Source organism: Panthera tigris, chromosome E3 (assembly GCF_018350195.1).
Source record: "Panthera tigris isolate Pti1 chromosome E3, P.tigris_Pti1_mat1.1, whole genome shotgun sequence".
Lineage (NCBI taxonomy): Eukaryota > Metazoa > Chordata > Mammalia > Carnivora > Felidae > Panthera > Panthera tigris.
This window is the reverse complement of record NC_056675.1, coordinates 34,990,287-35,013,776: the sequence shown is the minus strand read 5'-3', so window position 1 is coordinate 35,013,776 and position 23,490 is coordinate 34,990,287. Positions and strand designations below refer to the sequence as shown.

Below are 23,490 nucleotides of genomic sequence, written 5' to 3'. Positions count from 1 at the left end.
CACCTATTGCTATAGCTTTCAACCCTATTGCTCACTGCTGAAGCAACCCCCAAATGAACCAATTTGTAGGAAGAAAAAAGAGCCAACACATCCATTGGAGTGTAGCTGGCCGAGTCTCCCAATATGGCCTATAACCAACATTAAAACTGTCAAATAAAATGAAAGAAGAATGTAAAGCTAAGGATGATCAGTGGGAGTTTTATTACATGGATTTCCCTGTAACATACAATTCTCATTTTTTTTTGTTCTGTATTAAGTCCATTAAGAAAGTGCATTCTTTTTTTTTTTTAACCATGAGAATTCATCAAGTTTTAATGAGAAATCTGTATGAAAAAGGGGTACTTGGATCTAGGAGAGAACAAAATAATTTAAATTCCCAAGATCAACTTTTATTTTTACATTTTGAGAAAACTGACTTTCATTGCCACACTTCAAAAACTGCTGAATGTATGATGCAGATAAATTAGGGAGTGATTATTGAAGTGTTTCATTTTGCAAATGTTTTTATAAATGTAGTTTCAGTAAATCACATATTGAGATATATATGTGTATACTGGTATATTTGTGGTTAGCACAAAGTGAGATCCTTGGGTATTCTCAGAAGCTAGGGGGTTTCTGTCTGGGATCAAGCCCACTGCTACTTTATATGGTGAAACTGAAGGGAAACACACACACACACGAGACAACCCTTTCTACCCTATGTCCCTTGCAGTACACAAACATTTTGCCTCTCTTCCTAAGTCATTCACCATTAGGACATTAGAACATCTTTGTCCAAAAGTATGCTTTAAGGTCAAAAATGTGATTTCCTTTGTTGAATGACTCAGATGCACTGAGGGTCTACAGTGCTCAGCAGTATTGTTTTAGGAAGTTCCACAAATGGAATAGCCAGTTTCCTCTTAATTTAACTTGGCACTTCCCAGACCTATTTGGGAAAGGTTGCTTTTCCTACCCCCAGCTGGTATCCCACGAAGCACAGTTTTGAAAATGCTTTGTTGGAGCACCATCAGAGGTCCTTAATCAGTAATGTGCCCAACCTCCAGAGGACGTCTGCTAGCAAAAGAAATGTTTCGGACAACAGGAGTCAGGGTCTTTGTGGCCACATCTGGTGGTGGCAGCAGAGGTATGGGGGTGGGGGGTGGAGTGCGGATTCATAGTGGCCATTTAAAATTTATATTTTATATGAGGTCTCATTTATAGCTTGCTTAGGAGGATGTTTTATGAGTAGGGAGTACAGAACTATGTTGTGCTTATCATTTGGTTTGGTGGTGGGAAAAATCTCACTGTCACGGATGCATTTTTGTCCTAAAGTCAGGAAGACTGGTTTCAACATGAACATCCTTTGGTGCCAGCAAATGGAAATGAGCGCTCCTTTTTCAGATGTTAGCACAGAACCTTGGAGGAGCTCTGGCTATGCTCAACGAGCTGCAAAATATGGAGCAATAAAATTGATTAGAGTCACCTGTTAGCAAGGCAAATTAAAGCAATTTGTATTTTTTGATCATTTTACAGTGTATGCACACATACACTGAGTTAATACACAACTCTGTTACTCCCCTAATACGGATTTTGTACAGAAGAAAAATAGCAAAGGAAAACAATGCAATAGAGAGATGTGGTGGGATCAAGCCACTTAATCCTTTTTCTTTTTCCACTTAGTACCTATGTGATGGATCTCATAGACCTGTACTGTCCAGCACTGAAGCCACCAGCCCCATGTGGCCCTTTCCATGTAAATTCAAATGAACTCAAATTAAACACAGTAAAAATTAAGTTTGCTCCACTAGCCACTTTTCTGGTGTTCGATAGTCACCAAGGACCAGGGACTACTGTCCTGGATGGCACAGATGTAGAGCATTGCCATCATCACCAACAGGCATACTGGTCAGGAAGGAGACCACGGCTTAAGGTCAGAGGCTCTACTGACTCCACAGACTTCAACACACTGTGACCTTGACTTTTAAATAGGGAATGCTAGTTAGCAGCTTCCTGAATGACAAAGACACATGTCAAGATATTGACCATTTGTACCTGTCTTGCATAAAAACACACACTTAATCTCCTTACATGGGCAAGTCATGTGAAAACAGTGGGGTGGATGGCCCTTCCCAAAGCTTCATAGACAAGCACATCGGTTGTGCACAAGGATCCCAGTGGCACACACATCCATTTTATGTGCATACAGTGAATACCGACTGGCCGTCAGTGATGCTCATTTTCATCATCTGCTATTTCCACTGCAGCTGTTGTCTCCATTTCTCAAACTTGCTGCCCACTTTCACCAGTGGAAACGATCACAGAAGTTGGGAACACATACAGAGTGCACACCCAGAGGGTTTTTTGCAAGGGGCTGTTGCTAGAAATCTTTGCTGGGACCAAATTCACAGTCACAAATCATGACTGATTTACACGGCCCTCGATGCAGATACCTTTGCAATGGCTTTTGCTTTTTATTCTGGGAGAAAACACACACACACACACACACACACACACACACACACACACACACACACACACACACACACACACACACACACACACACACACACACACACACACACACACACACACACACACACACACACACACACACACACACACACACACACACACACACACACACACACACCACTTTGTCTCCATCAAACCTTTCAGCTGGTGGTAGTTAGTGCCTCCTGGCAATCAGAGAGCTATCTTCAGCCCCTCTCTACCTCATTGTTTAATACATACACCTGCACACCTGTGTCTTTCCGGACACATCATGAAAGCCAAGGAGATGGACAAGCAGATAAAAAAAACAACTGTAGGAATCTGGTGACCTAATTTCCCCTCAGCCCATCATTCTCTGTCTTGAGCTTGGTGCTGGTGTGACAACTGCTTTGGTTTTACAACTCCTCAGTATATCTAATGAGTTTCCCTGTTTCCTAATTAGAGAACGTGGTGTTTGGAACACCAGGTGGTGTCTGGATAAGACCTGGTGTTTTTTTTTTTGTAGCTTCCATGTTATTGTTCAAGGGAGACTTCTTTTCTTTTCTTTTTTGTAATACTGGCTCCAAATGATTGGTGACTCTGTCAGGATGTCTTGGATGTGTGTGCCTTCTCCAGGGCTGATCCAAAGAACAAGTTTCTCTAAGGACAGACTAGATTTTTGAATTGCTACATTAGAGATGGCAGATATATCCTGAAAGTTAGCTGTTGCTAGAAGAGGGTAGAAATAAATTATTGAGACCACTTTGTCTGCATTCTGAAAGATGTTTTTTGTAGCATTGATCTCCTTGTCCTACAACTCAGCTGTCTCCTATACGTGGAGCTAAATGTAACAGACCCCCCACTCCCGATTTTGTTGTTAGGTCCCCTCTGACACATGAGTGACTTTGCTGTTCAGTGTCCTCTAACACATCAGTCTGTTCAGAGCTGCCACTTTATGGAGAGGGTGAGAACTGTTTTCCCAGAGGATTATGGGACTGTGAATTCTAATTAGAACCCTAGTGGTCCCAATGTTACCGGTCGAGACTGGATCCTGTTTGTTAATTGTGCTGAGATCATTCGACAGTGGTTGATGTATTGCTGTGGTCTGCTAAGCAAGCTCAGTTATTTTCACAGTTTGATAATCAATGCTCCACTGAACACAATTCCTTTCGAATATGACCATTTGCTTGTCCTCTGCTTAATTGAACAATTGCATTTGCTGGTACATGCAACTAAATGTTAATTATTTTTTTCAGGTTCTTTTCTTAATGATTTTATTTACAAATTGGAAAGCTTTATCATATTTTCCACACCAAACAAATTCCCTATCTGAACCAGTGTTATATCTTTAGCAGAAAAGACAGAATTTTTAAGAAGTGTTCACCATTCCATTTTTTAAAATAATTATGCAACACTTAGAAAGCTACACACAGTCTTCTTTAATTGCCTCAGTGGTTCAACAGCTACATATGCAAGAGATTACTAATAAACTTTCAATCAAAGCATTATTTTTTTACAAATACAAATGTAACACAGGAGGGCATTAGCTCAGCCTACATTGGATTTTCAAGGAAGTAATCAAGGAGTGTTTGAATGAAGCCTAAGTTAGTAGCTAATAAGTAAAGGGAAAGCATAATCATTTTTGAAACTCTGGAAAGTTCAGCAAAGTATAAAGAGTGTTTAAAGAATCCCCCGTAATCCTCCCCACCCCAAGACGATCACCATTAACCATGTAGGTACATCTCTTTAGAAGGGTAGGTGGGTTCTTCCTCTGGGATATGCTCACAATCGCTAACCTTTAACATCCAGCTGGGGTTGGTATCCAAGCCCCTGTCTCTCCAGTGTGTTTTGTTCTTCGCTCTGATACTAAGCTTTCATTAACCTCCACGTTAGACTGGTGGATGTGGGTAACTGCTGTTCTGGTGTGGTCTCCCAGTTGGGCGCCCCTGTGTTGGGCTCCTGTGCATTCCTAAGTCTGATTTCTCCTTGCGTTTTAGGGTGGTTACGCTGCATACCGCTACGCCCAGCCTACCCCTGCCACTGCCGCTGCCTACAGTGACAGGTAAGAGTCTCCCTTCTTCTGCTTGTCAACTACCTGGAAATGAACTTAGCTGGCGGGAGACGAGATTCTCGTCTGGTTTTGGTGCAAATGCATGACTTCTGGGGAGGCAGCGCCCAAAAAGTCAGGTCCCACCGTGAAGGGAAACGGCGCCATGTAGAGGGACGATGAACAGTCAAGCCTAGACCATCCTAAACTCTTGCCCTCTCTGCTTGAAACACAGAATTGCTATGTCTGGTCCGAGTAGAGTTGCTTTCCAGATCTCTCCATTCCTGTAACAACACATCTTGCATGCACACACATACAGTCCCTGTACAGTCTTTCCACAGTCTTCTGCGTAACAAGCAGCCACGGTTTCATCTAACTCGTAGGAAGAACCCCAAGAAGACGATCCTACACAGGTTTCCCTCAATTTCGAGCACCTGGTGCCCCCCCCCCCCTTTTTTTTACAACGTTTTACACCCAGTAAAGCATTCCCTCCACTGCATGTTTTAAATCTAGAACAAAGGAATGGGGGAGATGTATCTGGCATTCCTAAGATGATTCACTCTTTTTGGCAGTCCCAGTGTCCGATCCTACTAAGATAAGCCAACATTTATTCGTAACGTGCACCACATATAAAGACTGGCAGTGGAAGGGACCGAGTGGGTTTAAGAAATGCAGAAGTCAGAATGGATGGTGGGGGGGGGGGTGGGGGGGTGGAGGGGAGCTTGATGACCCATTACCCAGGCTTAACAGATAACTGGGTTTCTGAAATGGCAAGCCACAGCTATTCCTGTGTAGGTGCCTTGAAAAAAAAAACAAAGCGTGCGTTTCCATATTGAATGCAACTTGTTGGCTCTGTTTTCTGAGGACATAAACGTGAATGTTCAGAAGCTCTGCATGCACAAATGTGATCGAGGGTGCTTATTTTTGGTAATGACTCTTTTAATTTAAAAATATGTCTCATGAATAAAACAGTAATGGTAACAATTTGCATGTGTGGCTGAGGCATGCTGGGTCAGACAGGTAAGCAGGCAATGTACTTGACCCCTGAATGGGAAGTGTCGGCAGCCTCTGGTTCTCCTTCCTCCCTGGCCTGTTGTGACTTAGTCCCTCTCTTGGTTTGCTGTGGTGTGCTTTTTCTGCGGCCCCATTCCATTTCTCACAAGATGTGTTGTGAGCTCGATGTAGCTACAGATTTCTTCCAAGGTAGAAGAAAGCAAAATCAACTCCTGAACCCCAAAAGCTGCACTTTGAAATCCCCATGCCTACGCTTGTAATAAATGGCTCTTTGGCAAGAAAGGAGGGAGATCGCTATCTGGTTGTGTGCAGGTTTCATTACTACTTTCTTATAAACAGCCATAACGAGTTCCCAAGGCCGGAGGGAGCCTCTAAAGAAATCCACACAACATCAAGATACAGTTCTAAATGCATAAATTATCCAGTTACCCAGTAATCTTTCGCTAAGATGCAAAATACGTTTTATGTACGTTACTATCTTCAATCCACTTTGACACCGGATTAGGAAACTAGAGAGGGTCAATAAAGCTAATAAAATGATGTTAATCTTGAAATCCTCGAACTCATTCTACAAATGAAAAGTCTTAATGCTATTAAATTCTGCACACTGAAGATTCACAAAGTATCAATTGTGATGTGGTTCATCTCCAACCCTTAATTATTTTTATGAAAATATCTCTAGATGCTAAATTCTCAAACACCCACTTTGTATATAATTATAATCATAGTAACTTTAGTCTGCTGTATAATTATAAGAATCTTACACGGATTTATTTCTTTGGATTTTTATCTTGCTTCTCAGTATAAGTGCATCTTCCCCCAGGTTGGAAAAAGGTTAATTACAAAGATATACTTTAAATTGCCTTCTTCAATAAGACCAACCTAGACACTTTTTGAAAAATAAACAGTATTTAATACTGTTCTTAGATAGAATTACTTGAGAATCTGGCCATCTCTATTGGCATTCATTTGAAAATTAAGTTAAAATGATGTTGCATTGGGGGTCACCCTGTGCAAATATGTGTATAAAATCTGTTATTTTTAATATTACTGATATTTCTCATTGGCAACGTGTCCTACCGAAAATTGCCCTCATTCTTGGATTGGTAAATCTTGAGTAACCCTACAATTCCCACTTTAGAGGAATCGTTTCAGTGGAAGAAACCAAGTAAATATACTCTTGTCCATGTAATTGGCCTCATGCTGTTCATATACATTGGGTCTTCTTGGTTGCTGTAGAAATTGATCGCTAGCCCTATTTAACTTTATTGCAAGCAAGACAGTTGCCACAGACGGGATTATTGCATTGAGGTAAATGCAGGAATAGGTAAATTGCCAGAAAACAATCTTTAAAATGATATTTCTGGTTCGATTTGCAAAATGTATTTATGACATGATGGTACTTCCTTATATTTTCAGTAAGTAGGTAAAGAGAAGGAAGACCCTTCCCTTTGATAGAAGACACACGTTTGGGGAAAATATGAAATTGTCAGAATAGGTTTTGAATCCAGATGGAAGATGCCAAGTTTCTAGAATTTATCTCAGGGCAGTTGTGTAATAATTTATTTTTACACGATCACAGTGCAGTATCAGCCATGATAGATTTCTCAGTTCCTCTCGTCTGGAAGACAGGCAGGATGACAAAGAGTAAAACTTCTTAACCCAAAGAAACTCCTTCAGGATAGGAAGCAAAATCAGTAGGAATTGAGAGCATTTTGGTGATGCTCACTGGCTGTCAACTAAGTGAAAAGAGAAGCCGCAACGAACTTTACTTGTAATCATGAGATTTGCTCCTCAGGCATGTGGAAAGCGAAAGAAGTTTGATGTCCCCCGTTGGTAGAATTTTGCCTTTTATCAGCACAAACTAAGCCCTCGTCAAATTAAAGATTCAGGGACCTTTGGAAAATGTTGAACCCCAGTAACCTCAGGACTGTCCAGAAGGTCCTTGATGGGTCCCTTGCAACTCCCTGCCCCATCATCTTCTTGGTTACATGATCACATGCTGATTATCTGGGAGCACCCTGAGAGTTTCTGACTGCTGACCTCCAGAATGAAGACCATCTGGTGTGGGCAGAGATTTCCCCAAAAGAAACAGACCTGCCTGGACTAGGTAATTGTATAGTCTCACTGACGAATTTAATGGGAATAGGCAAACGTATTTCCTTGGCATTTACAAAACCTTTGGTAAGCACTTGCCTTCACCAAACCTTCCTTTTTAATCTCACTTTGATTTAGGGAAAGCCAACTGTCCAAACTCTCAAAGGGGATTGTTTTCTGAGCTTGAACCAATCAAAGCATGGCAGTGGGGCCGACGGTCATCTGGTCATTGCATGCCACTTGGTGTTGCTGATGTGTCCGTGATGCGTTCTGGATTTGACAGGTCCACCATCACATTAGCTCGATGAATGGCTTGCTTGAATTAAGCCTGGGGGTAGGCTTCTCTTTATGGATTGGCTCTTGATTTCTTTGTGTTTTATGACTTGGTTGTTGATGCATCTGTGAGCAGCCAAACCAGAAAGTGGGGCGGGAGGGGATATTCCCTATTCAGGGACTTGTGCCACAAATATTTGGGGATGTATGTATGATGTGTCTATAGCTTTGATGAAAATGTTCTCTCTCCAGAAAGGCAGACATTTGTCATTGCTTGTCCTGCTTGCTAAACATTCTAACATCTCCTAACAACCAGTGCATGAGAACGTCCCCCACATTAGTGCGGAAGGGAACTAAGGGTCTGATCAGCCAGAGAAGAAAGTAATGCATAGTGGTTCGCTCGGAGATTTCATAATGATCCCGTTGCACTGATAGTTACCAAGGGCCATTTCTTCTTTCATGTAAGACATGTGTTTCCTTTGAAGATCCCCCAAAGTCAGCCACTTTGGACATAACAGTTATAGCCCCAGCCGCACAGGTGCCCCTAGCATGAGCAATAGAGACAACATGCAACAAGGTTTTGTTTCTTTTATTTTCTACTTTTTTTGTTCATTTGTTTTTTGAGACCTCAAAGTTTCATTGAAAATATTTTGTGTGACAAAAAAATGGTGGAATATTGGCAATTTCGTAGCTTAGTAGTTAAAATGCCCTAGAATCAGTAATCTTGCCCTCTGCATTTGAAATATATATATGTATACACACACACACACATATATATACACACACACACACACACACACACACACAGCTGTGTCTTAGGCCCTCACAAAAGACTCCTGAGAGAATCCAGGTAAATCTTAATATAAGGAGGTCAGGACTTGTCAAATTCAGGCAGTCATAAGCCACATGCTAGAACATTTTTTTTTTTTTCAACGTTTTTTATTTATTTTTGGGACAGAGAGAGACAGAGCATGAACGGGGGAGGGGCAGAGAGAGAGGGAGACACAGAATCGGAAACAGGCTCCAGGCTCCGAGCCATCAGCCCAGAGCCTGACGCGGGGCTCGAACTCACGGACCGCGAGATCGTGACCTGGCTGAAGTCGGACGCTTAACCGACTGCGCCACCCAGGCGCCCCTAGAACATTTTTTTAATGTGATAGTCGTAACCTATTAATAGAAGTTTCTATTTGAGAGAGAAATAGATTAATAGTTCTTTTTTAAAAGTCAATAAGGATAAGTAGGCATGTCTTTGAGGTCATGGAGAAGTTGGTCTACCCCTGTTTGAATTTATATGGGTGATAGAGATAGATAGATAGATAGATAGATAGATACATACATACATACATACATACATACATACATACATGGGTGGATGGATAGATGGATGCGTGGGTGGGTGGATGGGTGGATGGACGGGAAGTTAGATGATAAATAGGTACACAGGTGGTTCGATGGAAGAGAGAAAAATGAGAGAGGAGAACAGAACAGACGAGTGGAAGAAAAAGAAAGGGAAGGGAGGAGAGGAAGGAAGAGGAATGAAGGGAGAAAGGAGGGAAGGAGGGAGGGAGTGAGGAAGGAAGGCCACTCCTGGGACCGGTCAGGCATTAGCCATCCTTCTTAGATGTCAATACAGAGAGCTTATCTTTTACAAAACGATGACAACAGAAAATGGTAGCTTTGTTTTGTTTTTTGTTTTTTTTCTGTTTTATGCAATTTTGTTTTTAATGTTTTTACTTGGCAAAATAAATGCTGGCAGCTCTATAGTAGCCTTCCTATTAGATTTTTACATTTTCAATTTTTTTTTTCCTCTGAGACCACTGTTGAAGAGTAGAGTTAGTGCATTATAAACCTTAATGCCAGGGGTGGTTCTCAGTTGAATTAAAAAAAAAGCTGATGGCCCAGGTCGTGGAGACTGATGGCGATAGGAGTGTGTCTATCCCATGGCATCTCCCCAGCTGAGACAGGGATCCAGGGTCAGAAGGAAACTGGTTTGGATTTAGATTCTTACCTGTTGAGTCAAAACAGAGCAGCAAACAGCAGTTCTGTCTCTGTACCTTTGTTGACCCTGCCTTGTTGAAGCTGTTCTTGATTTTAGTTCTCTTTTCTGCTTTTTTCCACTTGCCCTGATCAGCTCTCCAGGGTTCTGCAATTCAAGAAAAGATGCTCTATCAACTTGTAATGGAAATGTCACAGAAATGAGTCGCTAATGCCTTTATTTACATCCTACTATCCCAGTGCCCAGAAAGGCACATTCAGCTTTCTGAATTAGAACACCAAGCTGAAATATATATACATACATATATATATACATACATACATACATATATATGTATGTATGTATATATATATATAGAGAGAGAAATAATATATAAATATGTAATATATTCTTATTTTTATTTATATTCTTTTTCTTCTTTTTGGTTTAAAGTGCACTTTCTTAACTGATTCATTTGGTTTCTTTTTTTTTTTTTCCAGCAAGTCAGGGTCCCCCTCAGGAGGAGAGAGGGTGAATGAAGCTAATTATTCTAGGCAGCTTTAGGGTAACTAGAAAGAAACATACGTTGTCTGTGAGCTTCCCATTACAAAGCACAGAAACCAGACGAAAATACGTTTCTTCAATAAAACTGGCGATATATATGACAGTGCTCCCGTTAATATGTCCATTAGTTGGAAATAGCGGACTGTATTCTTTGCCTTATTTACTAAGTCTTCTGGAAGTTGGAGGTGGTAGGCTAGCAAACTTGGATTCAAATCCTCTCTGACCGTGATAATACACTTATGAGCATAGCAGCAGTAACAGTGGCTCTGTATGGAGTCCTGACCAGTGCAGGGCTGTGCTATGTGCTTTCCAGATACAATGCCATTGAGCCATCCAAGGATGCTGTAAAATTGACGTGGCCCTTCCATTTTACAGATTGGGAAGGCAAGGCTTCGAAGAGCGGGCAAGTTTTCTTCAGCTCAGCTCCGAAGCTAAAGAATGTGCCCTTAATCACTAGGCTCTGTCGCATTTCACTGGAACAGTCTTGAGAAGTAATTTCTTCACATGCCATTTCGTCTCGTATGGGTGTATTGACTTCCACCTTACACGGTGGTTTGGAAGTATTGACACAATGGCTGTGAGATACTCGGCACAGAAAGGGCACTATATAAAGTGTTCTTGTTTTTTACTTTCCTGTGTTCCCATAAGAGTTGTAAATCTGGATGACAAGAAGGAGGAGAACAAAAATACCTAGGTTATGTCGCTCCACCCAGACCTCTAAAATTCAGGGGTTTGAATCTGTTATTTCCTTAACAGGTTCTGGAGTCATTGAAAGTGTTTAGGAAAGATAATGGCCAGACCGACTGGGCTAAGTTATGGTGTAGACAAGCCTTTTAAAACTTAATAGGTAGGATTATATGCAAATCTAATTCTTTTTACTCCAGTGAGTTCCAGGAATCATTTGTTGGGTTTTGCTTTGTTTTTGTTACAGACAAACTTACTTAGGGGAAGGGCCATTTAAGCCCTTCAGTTTCTCAGTTATCCAAAGTTTGGATTTTGAGATGTCAGCGCTCCTTAAAGTAAGGAAAGTATAGTATCTTCCCTGTCACACTTTTTTTTTCCTTTTCACCATGTAGATTTTCTATTTCTATTTTGAAGTTACTTTTTTTGGTAGCGTCTCTGCCTTTCTGGTACTGTGTAGAACATTAGAACACACAACCTGAGGAGAGAAGCGATGTAGTTAGTGTGACCCCAGAAATGACTGTCCAGAATGTGACACTTGAGACAGAGAAGGAATGTCCTGTTATTAAGAATGAGTCCGGGACAGAAGGCTTCAACCGGACTGTCCCAGATCAAGCAGAACATGTATGCTCATCCTAGGCAGATTCTCCATGTCCAAAGACTGGACTTCACACCCAGAGTCCTTTAGTCCAGGTCCTGGGCTGTTTCTGCCTCCTTACGCAATTGTTAACAAAGTTAGGGCAAGTCATGTTTACATCCTCAAATCGTCGTAACTAAGACATGAGTTAATGATGAACACATGAGTCAAATTTCATGTTGTCAAAACCAATAATTTATTTTCCCTATGGATCAAATAGTTCCTATTGGGCCTTCACCAAAAAACAAAAGTTATGATAACTAAGATAAATTACTTTTTCTGCCCACCTGCTGTGTAGATTGACAGTGATTTCATCTAGTAACAATTGAGATGGCTCTGATATAGCGGAGGGGACAGATACTCTTGATAGTGGCATCAGTATGATTTTTGAAACTCGTGTTTATGGACACAAAGCTCTTGGTGCTAAAAATAAATATAGCTGTTACTGATGGACTTCCTTAGTTTCTCCTATTGTTAATTTACAGACATGCATGCATGCATACACACACACACACACACACACACACACACACACAGGTTAAAAGAAAAAGTGCTCAAATTTCTCTTTCAAGAACTAATTGCCTTTGGTCCGAAATCTATAATGGCTTCTTAACAACTGCTATGCACTATTGGATGAATATGTATGCAATTGAAGCCGTTAAAAAAAAAGAACCAAGACTGTAATAGTCAACAGACTGGACCAACAAGGAGTTGGGGAGACATTAAAGGAAATTCCAAACCCAGTAGACCATAGCTGTCACAGCCATGTGGGTAGACACTTTTGCCAGTGAGGAGACAAGATGTAACAACTCCTTTGGTCATGTCATGGCCTAATTACACACTTCTCAGGTTGCAGATCATTGACTTGATAGGCCACAAAGAAGCAAATAAAACCTATCCTATAGTAGCATCATCAGGATCCTTCAGCTGTGAAGGGTTTCGAGACAGGTGAGAAAGCCTGGTACTTTCTAGAGGCAGGTCAGAAACTTCCAAGGAGAATGGGTACACGGAGACTCTGGAGGAGCCCTTTCCACAGCAAATACAGAGCTCCTCATGGAAGACAGCTTCCCAGTCAAGGAGAAGGAAATACACACACAATAGAATCTTAGTTCATGAATGTGACAAACATTGAACACACTCTACTTCTTTGCTTTTTTTTTTTTTCTTTTGTCTTTTTTGTCCCTGTGTAATACACTATAGGCTGTCTTTTAAGGTAAGAGGGAACTTTTCACTAAAAATTTCTAGTATTTCCTTTAAAGTTATCGAAACAAGTTCTGGGAGAAGTTTAAATTTTTTCCCAGTAGAACTGATTTCTGTTTAAATGTGGCCTCTGTGCTATTTCCATATTTGTGCGCAGTACGTGCATGTGAACAGTCATTGTACAGAAATAAATGATTTCTCATGATTTTCTCCCTGGCGTGAATCACAGTGATTGATTCCTCTGGAATTAAATTCTCCTCAAAACCGTAGTGTAGTTCATACTTAATTAACACAAAACGTTTAGAGTAGGGACCACTATCAGGAATTACAGAGACGGTAGTTTGGAGGTGAATGTTTGAGGCAATCTCTGTAAGGAGTAACTAACTCATCAATTTTGTCATTGTTCCTGGGCTTATTCTTGCCACATTAGGATGTGTGAATGTTTGAATAGATCAATAGATTGTGGAGAGATGAGACATAATCAAAGCTCAACACCCTTTTCCCTTAATTATCATAATCACTTAAATTGAAATGCTTTGGACTTGAGATTATAGAAATACACCAAACATCTGATAACCTGCATCAGCACTTTGCACTGCGTTTGTAGGCTCAGAATGCCTTTACAAAGAAAACCATGATTGTTGGATGCTTCGATCAGCCTCTCAATCTCCATCTCTGTTCATGGTCCACTTTTGTAATTTGAAGTTATAAACTGCATTAAAAGATGAGGGACATGTTTTCTTCACCGTTTCTGCATAGGTAGAGGGTGTGTGGGCTACATTTAGTTAGTAGGATATGAGCTCAAGTGGTCAGGTGGGTGCATGTTAAACATGCATCCCGGACACTATCAGCCGCATAGCCTTTCCGGAATGATGGATTGTTTCTCTGCTATTCTTTAAATTATTGTCTTCAGTTTCTCTATCTCAAAATTAAACAATGGACAAAGAGTGATCGCCTTAGTCCATTCTGAAATTTTAAGATTGGAGTGGCTCATTGTGAGGGTCCCAAGAGCCCTGCAAAGCATGGTTCCCACACCAACCCAGTTGGCCTCACCAGGAGCTTGTGGGAAATGCAGAATCTCAAACCCACCCCAGCCCTGTTGTGTCAGAATCTGTACCCTCAAGATCCCCGGGTGGTTTGGATGACATTTGAGAAGCACCCCCATAGAGGGCAAGCTTCAGTGCTACCCCCTATGCAGCAAATAATGTTGACATTCTACAAAGCTTGAAGCATGTAGGAGAATTTGTCTTAGCAAATTGTTGGTTTGTAGTCATTTCTCTATTTTCCCTTCCTCAGTGAGAAAATAAGAATCATCCATGGTTGGAGGTCCCTCGCAATCCATCCTGAGGGAACTCCCCCTCCCCCAACTAGTCTAGGGCCACGATCGATCATTTTCTTTACCCTAAAGATTTCTGGATAATGCAAATGATTTCATGCTGGTATTTTCTCATTGACTGTGTAATAACCTCAGGCTGATGTAAACCATACCCTGGAAAAATCCCACCGGATTCCTCTTCCCTTTACTGAGCCTCAGTTTTCTCATTTGCTAAATGGAGACCATCATACCAGTTACAGTCAAAAGGAGATGAAGGTGAACATTACTTCATAAACTACAGGAGGTGGTGAAAATGAGTGGGGTTCTCAATAGCTCAACTGTTCATTGACAGATATTTTAGAGTATAAGGTATTACTTGAAAGCACTGAGTATATCCAGACCAGAGCAAACAAAATTAAATCCACTTGAAAGTGGGAGTCATTTTTAGAGGAGGCTCTAATACCCCTGTAACACTAACATTCTGGGAACCTGTGCCTTACTCAGCTGCCCACAACTTAGAAATTGTCTGCTCAGGATTTGAGGCAAAGTCTTTTGTAATCACTGTACCTACTTTGAGGCATGCATTAGCAAATCTTTGCTGTTCATCTGTAGCGTATGATCAGGGATTTAGATTTAGGCTAACATTACTTACTACAGAGATAATACAGGCAAGCTAAGGGACCTGTTTGATCCCCAGCTGCCTCATCTTTAAAGTGGGACTGTTGAGTGATGCCTGCCTGATTGGGTTGTTGTTGAATTAGTGTGGTCATGAGCAGAGAGCTCCTTAAGTAGCACCTGACACTAAAGGACTCTCAGGATGGGATATTACCATTAGCATCACTAAACGATGGGTGTATTTTGTTTTGTTCCTGTAGGAGCAAGTTTTCTGGCTTAGAAGAATATTTTGACCATGGAGGGTTTTATTTTTAAATACTGACTTCCATTTTAGAAATATCAAAATAGGGATACCTAAAATGTGCTAAGGGAGTAGATCTTAAGTGTTCTCACCACACACAAAAAGTAACAATATGAAATGATGGATATGTTGATTAGCTTGACTATGATGATCATTTCATAATATGCACATATATTAAATCATCTCTTTTAAAAAGTACATCCTACAACCCAATTATATTCAGTTTTCTTTTTTAAGTTTATCTATTTATTTTGAGACAGAGCGCAAGTAGGGGAGGGGCAGAGAGAGAGAGAGAGAGAGGGAGGGAGGGAGGGAGGGAGGGAGGGAGGGAGGGAGAGTGTCCCAAGCAGGCTCCACACTGTCGTGCAAAGCCCAATGCGGGGCTTAAACTCATGAACTGTGAGATCATAATCTGGGCCAAAGTCAGATGTTTAAGTGACTGAACCACCCCAGCACCCCATATATTAATTTTTATTTGTCGACCATACCTCAGTAAAACTTGGGGAAAAATAGTTTGGGCCAAAAAAAAAAAATTCTGAAGGAAGAAGCCACTGGACCCATGAGATCAAACAGCCTGTTTTTGTGTTCATCTTTCTCTTTTCTGTCTTTGGAGGAGTCCAGGCTACCAGGGACACGTCAGCTTTGTAGGAAAAATGACCAGTTCTTGTGGCATAAACCCAGCCCCCACATTACCACTGCTTTAGATTTCTGTACAACCAGTTTGTCTACAGAGACTTACTTTTCAAAAACTGAAACGAAATCTGCCACTGTTGTTCTTTTCTCATTGCCACTGTTGAGAGCTCCAGTATCTGGGGGTGGTTGTGGGTTATCAGAATCCCCTGGGGATTTGGAAGGTTCTGGACCTTTCCACCACCGCACTCACTCCATTGTGCACATAACTCATAGGTGGGCGCAGACCTTCTCAGCGTGGCCTCTCCGGCCTCCAGAGCCTCAGCCCCAATACCATGTGCTCCTGCCCACCTCACTAAGCACGGGACTCCTCTCCTCTACAGGACAGCTGCTTCCCCATGAGAACACACATAGCTGTTCCCAGAACTGGCCAGACCCATTTCCAACCCTGCATCAGAAAGTCGATCTCTTTTAGGAGCTCCTCTGTGTCCCTCTCATCTTTCCGGAGGCACCTGTAACCTCAAAGGGCTGTTCCCTGTCCCCCTTTTGGCCTAAAACTGTGAAAGCCCCGCACTTAAAAACACAAATGCCTTTTCTCTTTGGGGAGAGAAGACAGCTATCCTTCATGAGTTCGCACAGCCCAAAAAAATAAATGGCAGTTTACCCACAAATGAAGTGCTTTCACATTCATGCTCTCATCATAGTGCAAAAAAAATAAAACAAAATAAAATAAATCTAAGGGAGGCCTGTGCTATTTGTGTCCCCATTTTCCAGATGAGGAAACTGAGGCCCAGGAAGGTGACAGGGCAGGGCTTCCAGATTCACCGTTCGTTCTCTTTTACCTGAGAAAAAAAAGTAGTGGGAGCTGAGGAGATTGCTCAAGTTTGGAGAAACTAAAATTACAGAAGTGGACTGCTCTCGGGGTCTCCAGGGAATGGGCACGCACTTGGATTTGAATTTCTTAAACCCAGAAGTTTTGGATGGAATATTCAAATTGAGGATAGATCCAGAGCAGTCACCTCCTTTCCCAAGTAAACTTTAGTTTTCAAAATGTGCTCAGTGTTAGCATTAGCAACTGCAACTAAATGAAATGATTCTAAGTGTATGTTAAAGGGAAATGCTTTCCCTTTAAAGATGAAAAGGATCGGGAGAGACCCTTTCAGAGGATTCTACAGTCAATCTGTCTGTTTGCTTGCTGCTTTGTCTGTTTACACCGCATCTCATTCTACAGTTTGCCACCGCCTCTCCAAGTACATGTAATTCAATACTGAAACATAAATAGAAATAACGACAGGGCAGTGAAAAACATACATTTGAATGGGCTTTTTATAATTGTAGAGTTTTAGAACTGAGTCGGGGGAAAGGAGGTAAAATACTGATTGCAAATGTGTAAAATTGAAATATAAATTAGGTTATGAGCTTCCAGACAGCCAAGCCCAATACAGATGCTGCACAGTGATTTAAAGGCCAGGAGCACAAGGTCCCATCCCTTTGGCTTAGCTGGGTGTCTGGCAGGTAGCAAACCCTCATGAACCACCTGAGAATTCAGTGAACAAGAGGAGTGAGCTATTCAGTAAAGTCAGCAAAAAGAATTTTAATGGAAGCACCTTATTTCTGCATGTTATGTGTAACTATTCAGAAGACGTTCATGGCTGGATTCCATATGACCCTTCCAGCAGCTTCTTAATATGAACAGGAAGAATTCCTGATTAGTGTGTGTTTCTACCTTAATCCCACATGTCTAGAAGGAGGCATCGTGGTAAGCACAGCACAGTTTTAAAAATTAATAAGTAATGTATTAAACAATATATATAATTATTATAATAATATAATTTCCAAAAACTAAAATATCAGCAATTAAAAATGTGGCTGTCAACACTAGTGCCGTTTAATTGAAAAACCAGAGGACACAGCTCTCTTCCCTGCAGAGTCAGGGCACTTAAGTTCAAAGAAATAGTCATACAGTGAAATGTCAGTTCTCAGTGCTGGCTGACACTTGGGATCACCAGAGTGGCTTTTCGGGAATACCTGGGCCTGGGAATTACTCTCAAAGATTCTGACGTAAAAAGATTGGGAAATGGACCTGGTCATTAGTATTTTATTTTTAAAAAATTATATATACAGCATTAAGATACTCTGCCTTACAACCAACAGGTGCCCAGAATCTACAGATAGAATTAATTTGACTTTGTGCACTGCTGTCTTGGGACATCTTGACTGCCATGTGCCGGAGTTGAAGACTAACTTCTAAGGCCCTAGGGAATTTGCACTAGATAGCCTTGGAGGGTTTTAATCACATGTAAGTGTGTGTGTGTGTGTGTGTGTGTGTGTGTGTGTGGGCGTGGGTTTGCTAGCTTCCTTATTCATAGCATTAGATACTAGAAGACTGCCATGAGTGATATCCACCCAGAGTTTTGCATAACAATAGTGACATGACAGAATTAAAAGGCCAAAGAATGAGAAGTGACCAGAATTTCCAACAGTAAAACTGAACACCAGTGTTCTTTGATGGGAGAACATTTCCTGTCTGTCCTCCCTCCTCCCCTGCCTGTGCCCCAACCTTTACTCTGTCTCCATACCTAGCTTCTCACATTCCCTCCAGCAATACTGGCTGGCTACTATTTTAATTTGACTCTTAGAGTTCAGCCGTGGGTAATTTTTAGAAGAAAGAAAATTACAGAGAGATGAGATTTCGCCTAAGAAGAAAAGTGGGGTAGAAGGATGATGTGGCAGGTCACAGGACTAATTTAAATGCACCACCAGCTGAGTCAGATGCAGAGTCTAGATGGTTGGTCTATGAAAACCATCGTAAAACATAATGAAGTCTGGTGATAGAATGAAAAAGAAAGACCATGGCCCGTGTCATTCCACACTGCAAGTTGCTAAAGCAGAATATAATTATCCCTCTCAAACTTCAATTAACATCATACTCAAAGGAGAATCCAGATTCTGTGTTATTTTGTCGGTAGGAATGAAAGGTTCAGGACAGTTTCAGGAGGTTCCTCCGTAGAGACGTTTCACTCCACTGCTGACTCAGCACCCCAACATGGGTGCCCCTCAGCACAATCTTAGTGAAGAAGAGTCGGGGTCTTGAGCCAACCCAGCTGTGTTCAGATTTCATCTCCACCAACTTGCACATGGTCATGACCTACACCTCCACTTCCTCATCTATAAAGACTGGGATAGGAAGAGGGGGTGTAGAGAAAATTAAATCAGTTAATACATAGATACAGGGCTTGGCCACCTCCTGCCATGGATAAGTACTCCATCGACATCGGGTCACTGGCTCTTTGACACCAACACTCCAAAGAGCCGAGACGAATGTAGCCTTCTTCCTCGTGCTCAGCGATGAACCGTTTCATTCTTTTTCCTAAATTAGTAATCCTCCCTCCTCCCACAAAGCCTCCCCCTGTCAATCTTCCTGGGAGAGTAGGAAGATTTCTGAAATGAAAATGGGACTGAACTTGCAGGAAATTTCTCCGCAATGTTCCCAGATGTCCCCATGGTAAGAATTACCTGGAATGATGATTCTCTTCCAGGGGCAGCAGACACTTAGGACTGGTGAATGGGTCCCCAGAGCTTGTCAGTAACCAGGCCTGGGTTCTCACCAAATGGACAGATGTTCACATCTCTTTCCTGGAAGTTCTGATTCGGGGGGTCAGGGCTGAAACCCAGACGTCTATTTTTAGCATCTATATTTCAGCACTCTAATTAATTCTTATCTTCAGGGAAGTTTGAGAAATTCTGCAGTAGAGAGAGGGTTCAAAAATAGAAAGGAATCCTAGGTGGAAAAATTGGTAAAGAGAATTAGATGCAGACTCAGAAGGCAAGTGGAAAGACCCAGCAAAGATCCTCTTGAGTTTGTTCATGGAAGATACTGAAATAAGAGAAACACAGGGGGAATTAGATACAGAGAGCATGACATTGTGGCCACCGTTAGACCACCTTCGCTTTCAGAAATGAGGTTCTTTCTTTATAAGTTATTTAAGAATAGTTGGGGATATATATACACATAAATATATATGTATATATATATATACACATATACATATATATATACATATATATATATATATATATATACACGTATATATATTTAAATTTTAGAGAGGTAAGGAGGGGAAAGGGGAGAGGGAGGTAAAGAGAAAGGGGGGGAAAGAGGGGGCAGGGGGAGAGAGAGAGAATCTTAACCAGGCCCACACTCGGCACAGAATCCTACATTACCTGCTGAATATTTCCTCAACTACCTCGTTCCACACTCTGCCCCAGACCAATTAGGCTAGGACCACAGGAGAAGGGCCTGGGCTTTCCCGTTATTTTCACCTCTCCCTGTGAGTCTAAGGAACTCGACGTGACCACTCAGCTAGACAAGTGGCCCTCAGCCTTGGCTGGTATGAGAGTTACCTGGAGCTCTTCAGGAACTACAAACACCCAAGACCCACTCACAGAGATTCCCATGTAACCAGTCTTAGGTGTAGCATGATCACTGAGCATTTTAGAAGGGCACCGCGTGTTTTTACAGTGTGCAGCCAAGGCTGAGAACCGCTTGGCCAGACTTTGTCCTCTGTAACCGGTTTTCTGAACATCAGGGGCAGCTGCTCTTTCAATTCTTTGGTCTGTGTTGAGAGTGCAGAGCCGACTAGGAGTAGCATGGGGGCCAAGACCCATGCCAGTCTCCTCTCTCCTCCTGAGAGGTGAGCCCACCCACACTGTCCAGAGTGCACATGCACTGCTTTGGTCACTTAGTTTGCCCTGCCCTTGCTTGGGGGTAGCAGATTTCCCAGCTACATTGTTAATCTCTTTGATCATACCTCTCTCTGGTCATTTGGGGTAAATGATTCCACTGAGAGGGTCACGGATGATCCACACATGGGGCTGAGAGACATGGTTTTTGTCTTAAAGGTCAAGTGGGGAGAGACAGAACTGTATATCAAAATTGCCTAACAGTGGACAGAGACATCACCATGAAACCTCTCCCTTATAATTCTTCCCAGATTCCTCTGTTGGCCTCCCATGTGGGCCACATTGGCCTGATATCCCTCCCCAGGCTCTTATTTGGCAGACATCTCCTTTTGTACTTATAATCAGTGTAGCGGGAGGGCTGATCATGCAGGTTGACTCCATGGAATAAATGAGCTCCATAAAAAGGCAGTTTTCTGAAATGGATGTAGTGGGATTGCTTGCGTGGAATTAAAAGAAAATAAATAGCAGTAGAGAACTGATACATCCAAATAACTATTTTGCAAATACGTTTTAATAATTCTTTTTTGGTACTGCCGCAGAGTCCATGATATATCCCTTAAAATATCACTACTGGCAATAACTTCATGCTTTGATGTAGATTTGATTTGATAGTCGGCCATCTTCTGAGCCAACTCTCCGAGTCATACCCTTTGTTCAGAGATTTTTCTCAGGAATCCTAGAGACACTCTAAAAAAATTCAAGATATATAAGTTGCCCGAGAGAGAGAGAGAGAGAGAGAGAGAGCGAGCAAGCGAGCGAGCTGGGGGTGGGGAGGAGAGGGAGAGGAAAAAGAAAGGAAGGAAGGGAATGGAGAAATAGTAGCATTATTTTTAAGAGTACGTGTATCATAGGGCGCCTGGGTGGCTCAGTTGGTTGAGCGTCCAACTTCGGCTCAGGTCATCATCTCACGGTCTGTGAGTTTGAGCCCTGTGTCACACTCTGTGCTGACAGCTCAGAGCCTGGAACCTGCTTCAGGTTCTGTGTGTGTGTGTCTCTCTCTCAAAATAAATAAGCATTAACAAAAATTAAGACAAAAAAAAAAAAAAAAAAAAGAGAGAATGTATCATGTCCCAAGGAAGAGTGCTGTGAAACACAACCATCATATGTTCTAAAATTCTGGTACAATTAAAGACAAAGGTCTGATGTCTTTGTAAATATACTGGTAGGTTGTGTTCTTAAAACTTTTTCCTTCTTCAGTCAGTCACCATTGTATATCTGTGTTGGTTGCCTCTTGTGGTTCTCCTAATGTCTGGCAGGAGGGACAGTTCTGTAGGGAAAATGCAGAAGTGAGATACAAGGTGGCAGATTATTCTGGGACGATAGGGTCTGAATTGGATAGAACCATCTCACTAACGAGGCCCACCCTATAGTTGAGGAATGGCTATACCAAAGAGTTTGCCCCTTTGGATGCACCAGGCTGCCGCTCTTGGTAATAAAGTGTTATTCTTGTGAGCATACTATAAACAGAAGTCCTTCCAAGGGCTTGTTTGGTCCATACACATATGAATTTCATGCATGCAATTTGAGCTGCCCATATCGTGTTCCCCCTTGAGGCATTCAGAGGTGAACAAGTGAAAACAAATATTCAAACCCAAATATCTTCATTTTCAGGGATATTAATTGTACTGCTCCTCAAACCTCAGAAATTTGAAGCCAGGTATTGGTGGGGCTCAAAAAGTCTGTGTCCAAGCAGAAAGAGAGCAGGAATCCAGTGACACTAACGTTCTTATTCTTTTAAGAGAAGTGATAAATGAACTTGGCTGTGACTTTTGTTATATGGAAGAAAGACATAAGAAATACTATTTTCAGAGCATGTATAATTTTGTTTAGATTTCATTGGTGTGGAAATAGCTAGAATTTTCAAGTGAATGCCAAATTCTAGTGAATTTTCCAGTGGTAGCTCTATTTATATTTCAGAGTGTACCTCTTGCAAAAGTAAAACTTTCTTAAGGTGTTTTAAGAAATGCTCAATCACTAGGTACTTTTTGGAATCATTAAAACATTTGAAGAAGACCAATCGAAGACCCCAAAAATGCATTTAATCTTGCTTCTTAATGATTCATACACTACAGAAAAATCTAACAAACAAGAACCAGAAGGCTCTATCCTACTGCTTCTGAGGCATTTAAGATCCCAGCTAATCTCATTGGGGCATTTTTATAATCTGCCTCCCACAGACGTTCTCATTTCTAGAGAAATAAACAGTGTGTCTGAATTAGAACACATTTCATTGTGAAAATGCCACAGTTGGAAACATCTTAAGAGAGTTTTATCATCTTCCTGGATTTACTAAATCAAAGTAAAATAGCATTTTCCATTTTAATTTTCTTTTAAACACTGCATCATTAAAAATAATTTGGTGAGATGGGATTTACTCCAATAGAGGAATTCTCTTACGTTCTTTGTGTAGCCAGCCTAGTTTGGTGAGGAAATTATTATCTATAACATGAGACCATATAACCATTCTCTTCTGAAATGACCGCAATTTCTTTTTCTTTCCTTTAAAATTTTTTTGATATTATACTACAATAATAAAGTCTGGAATTTTATGATTTTTCGTAGCTAGCTGCAGTACCCCATTTTTCCTAATGGACAGTCTGTATTTTCTTTAAATGTAATTTGCATTTAGTGTAGAAATTCCAAGCGCAGTTTGAAATGCCCCGGCCTTAGAAACATATCCTCGCGTGACGTCCTGGTAACACTCAGTACTCCTATGTCAGTGCAATAGTGTGTACACACACACCCCACCCCCGTTCTCACATCACCCCCGATTCCACTGGTGAGGCCCCCCGCATGCCTGGTTCATGATCCTTCTAAACTCTCCCAAGTCCTAGCCATATCAACACTTTCCCTTGCAACATCCATTCGAACACAGCGCCCTCCCTCCCCGCATCTGAATACATCTACCCAGTTGGCAGAGAGCACATTT

At 41.5% G+C, this 23,490-nt stretch overlaps 1 protein-coding gene across 17 annotated transcripts in view; it reads left to right on the top strand.

The window, feature by feature from the left end:
* Nucleotides 1-23,490, top strand: part of RBFOX1 (RNA binding fox-1 homolog 1) — a 1,530,248-nt gene that overhangs the window by 1,490,793 nt on the left and 15,965 nt on the right. For 16 of the 17 annotated variants that reach the window (XM_042971117.1, XM_042971116.1, XM_042971113.1 and 13 more), the window contains one exon: nucleotides 4,467-4,531. In XM_042971117.1, the coding sequence (XP_042827051.1) occupies nucleotides 4,467-4,531 (65 nt within the window). Of the gene's footprint in view, nucleotides 1-4,466; nucleotides 4,535-23,490 lie in introns of those variants that run through there. The other variant, XM_042971127.1, reaches the window with a different exon arrangement.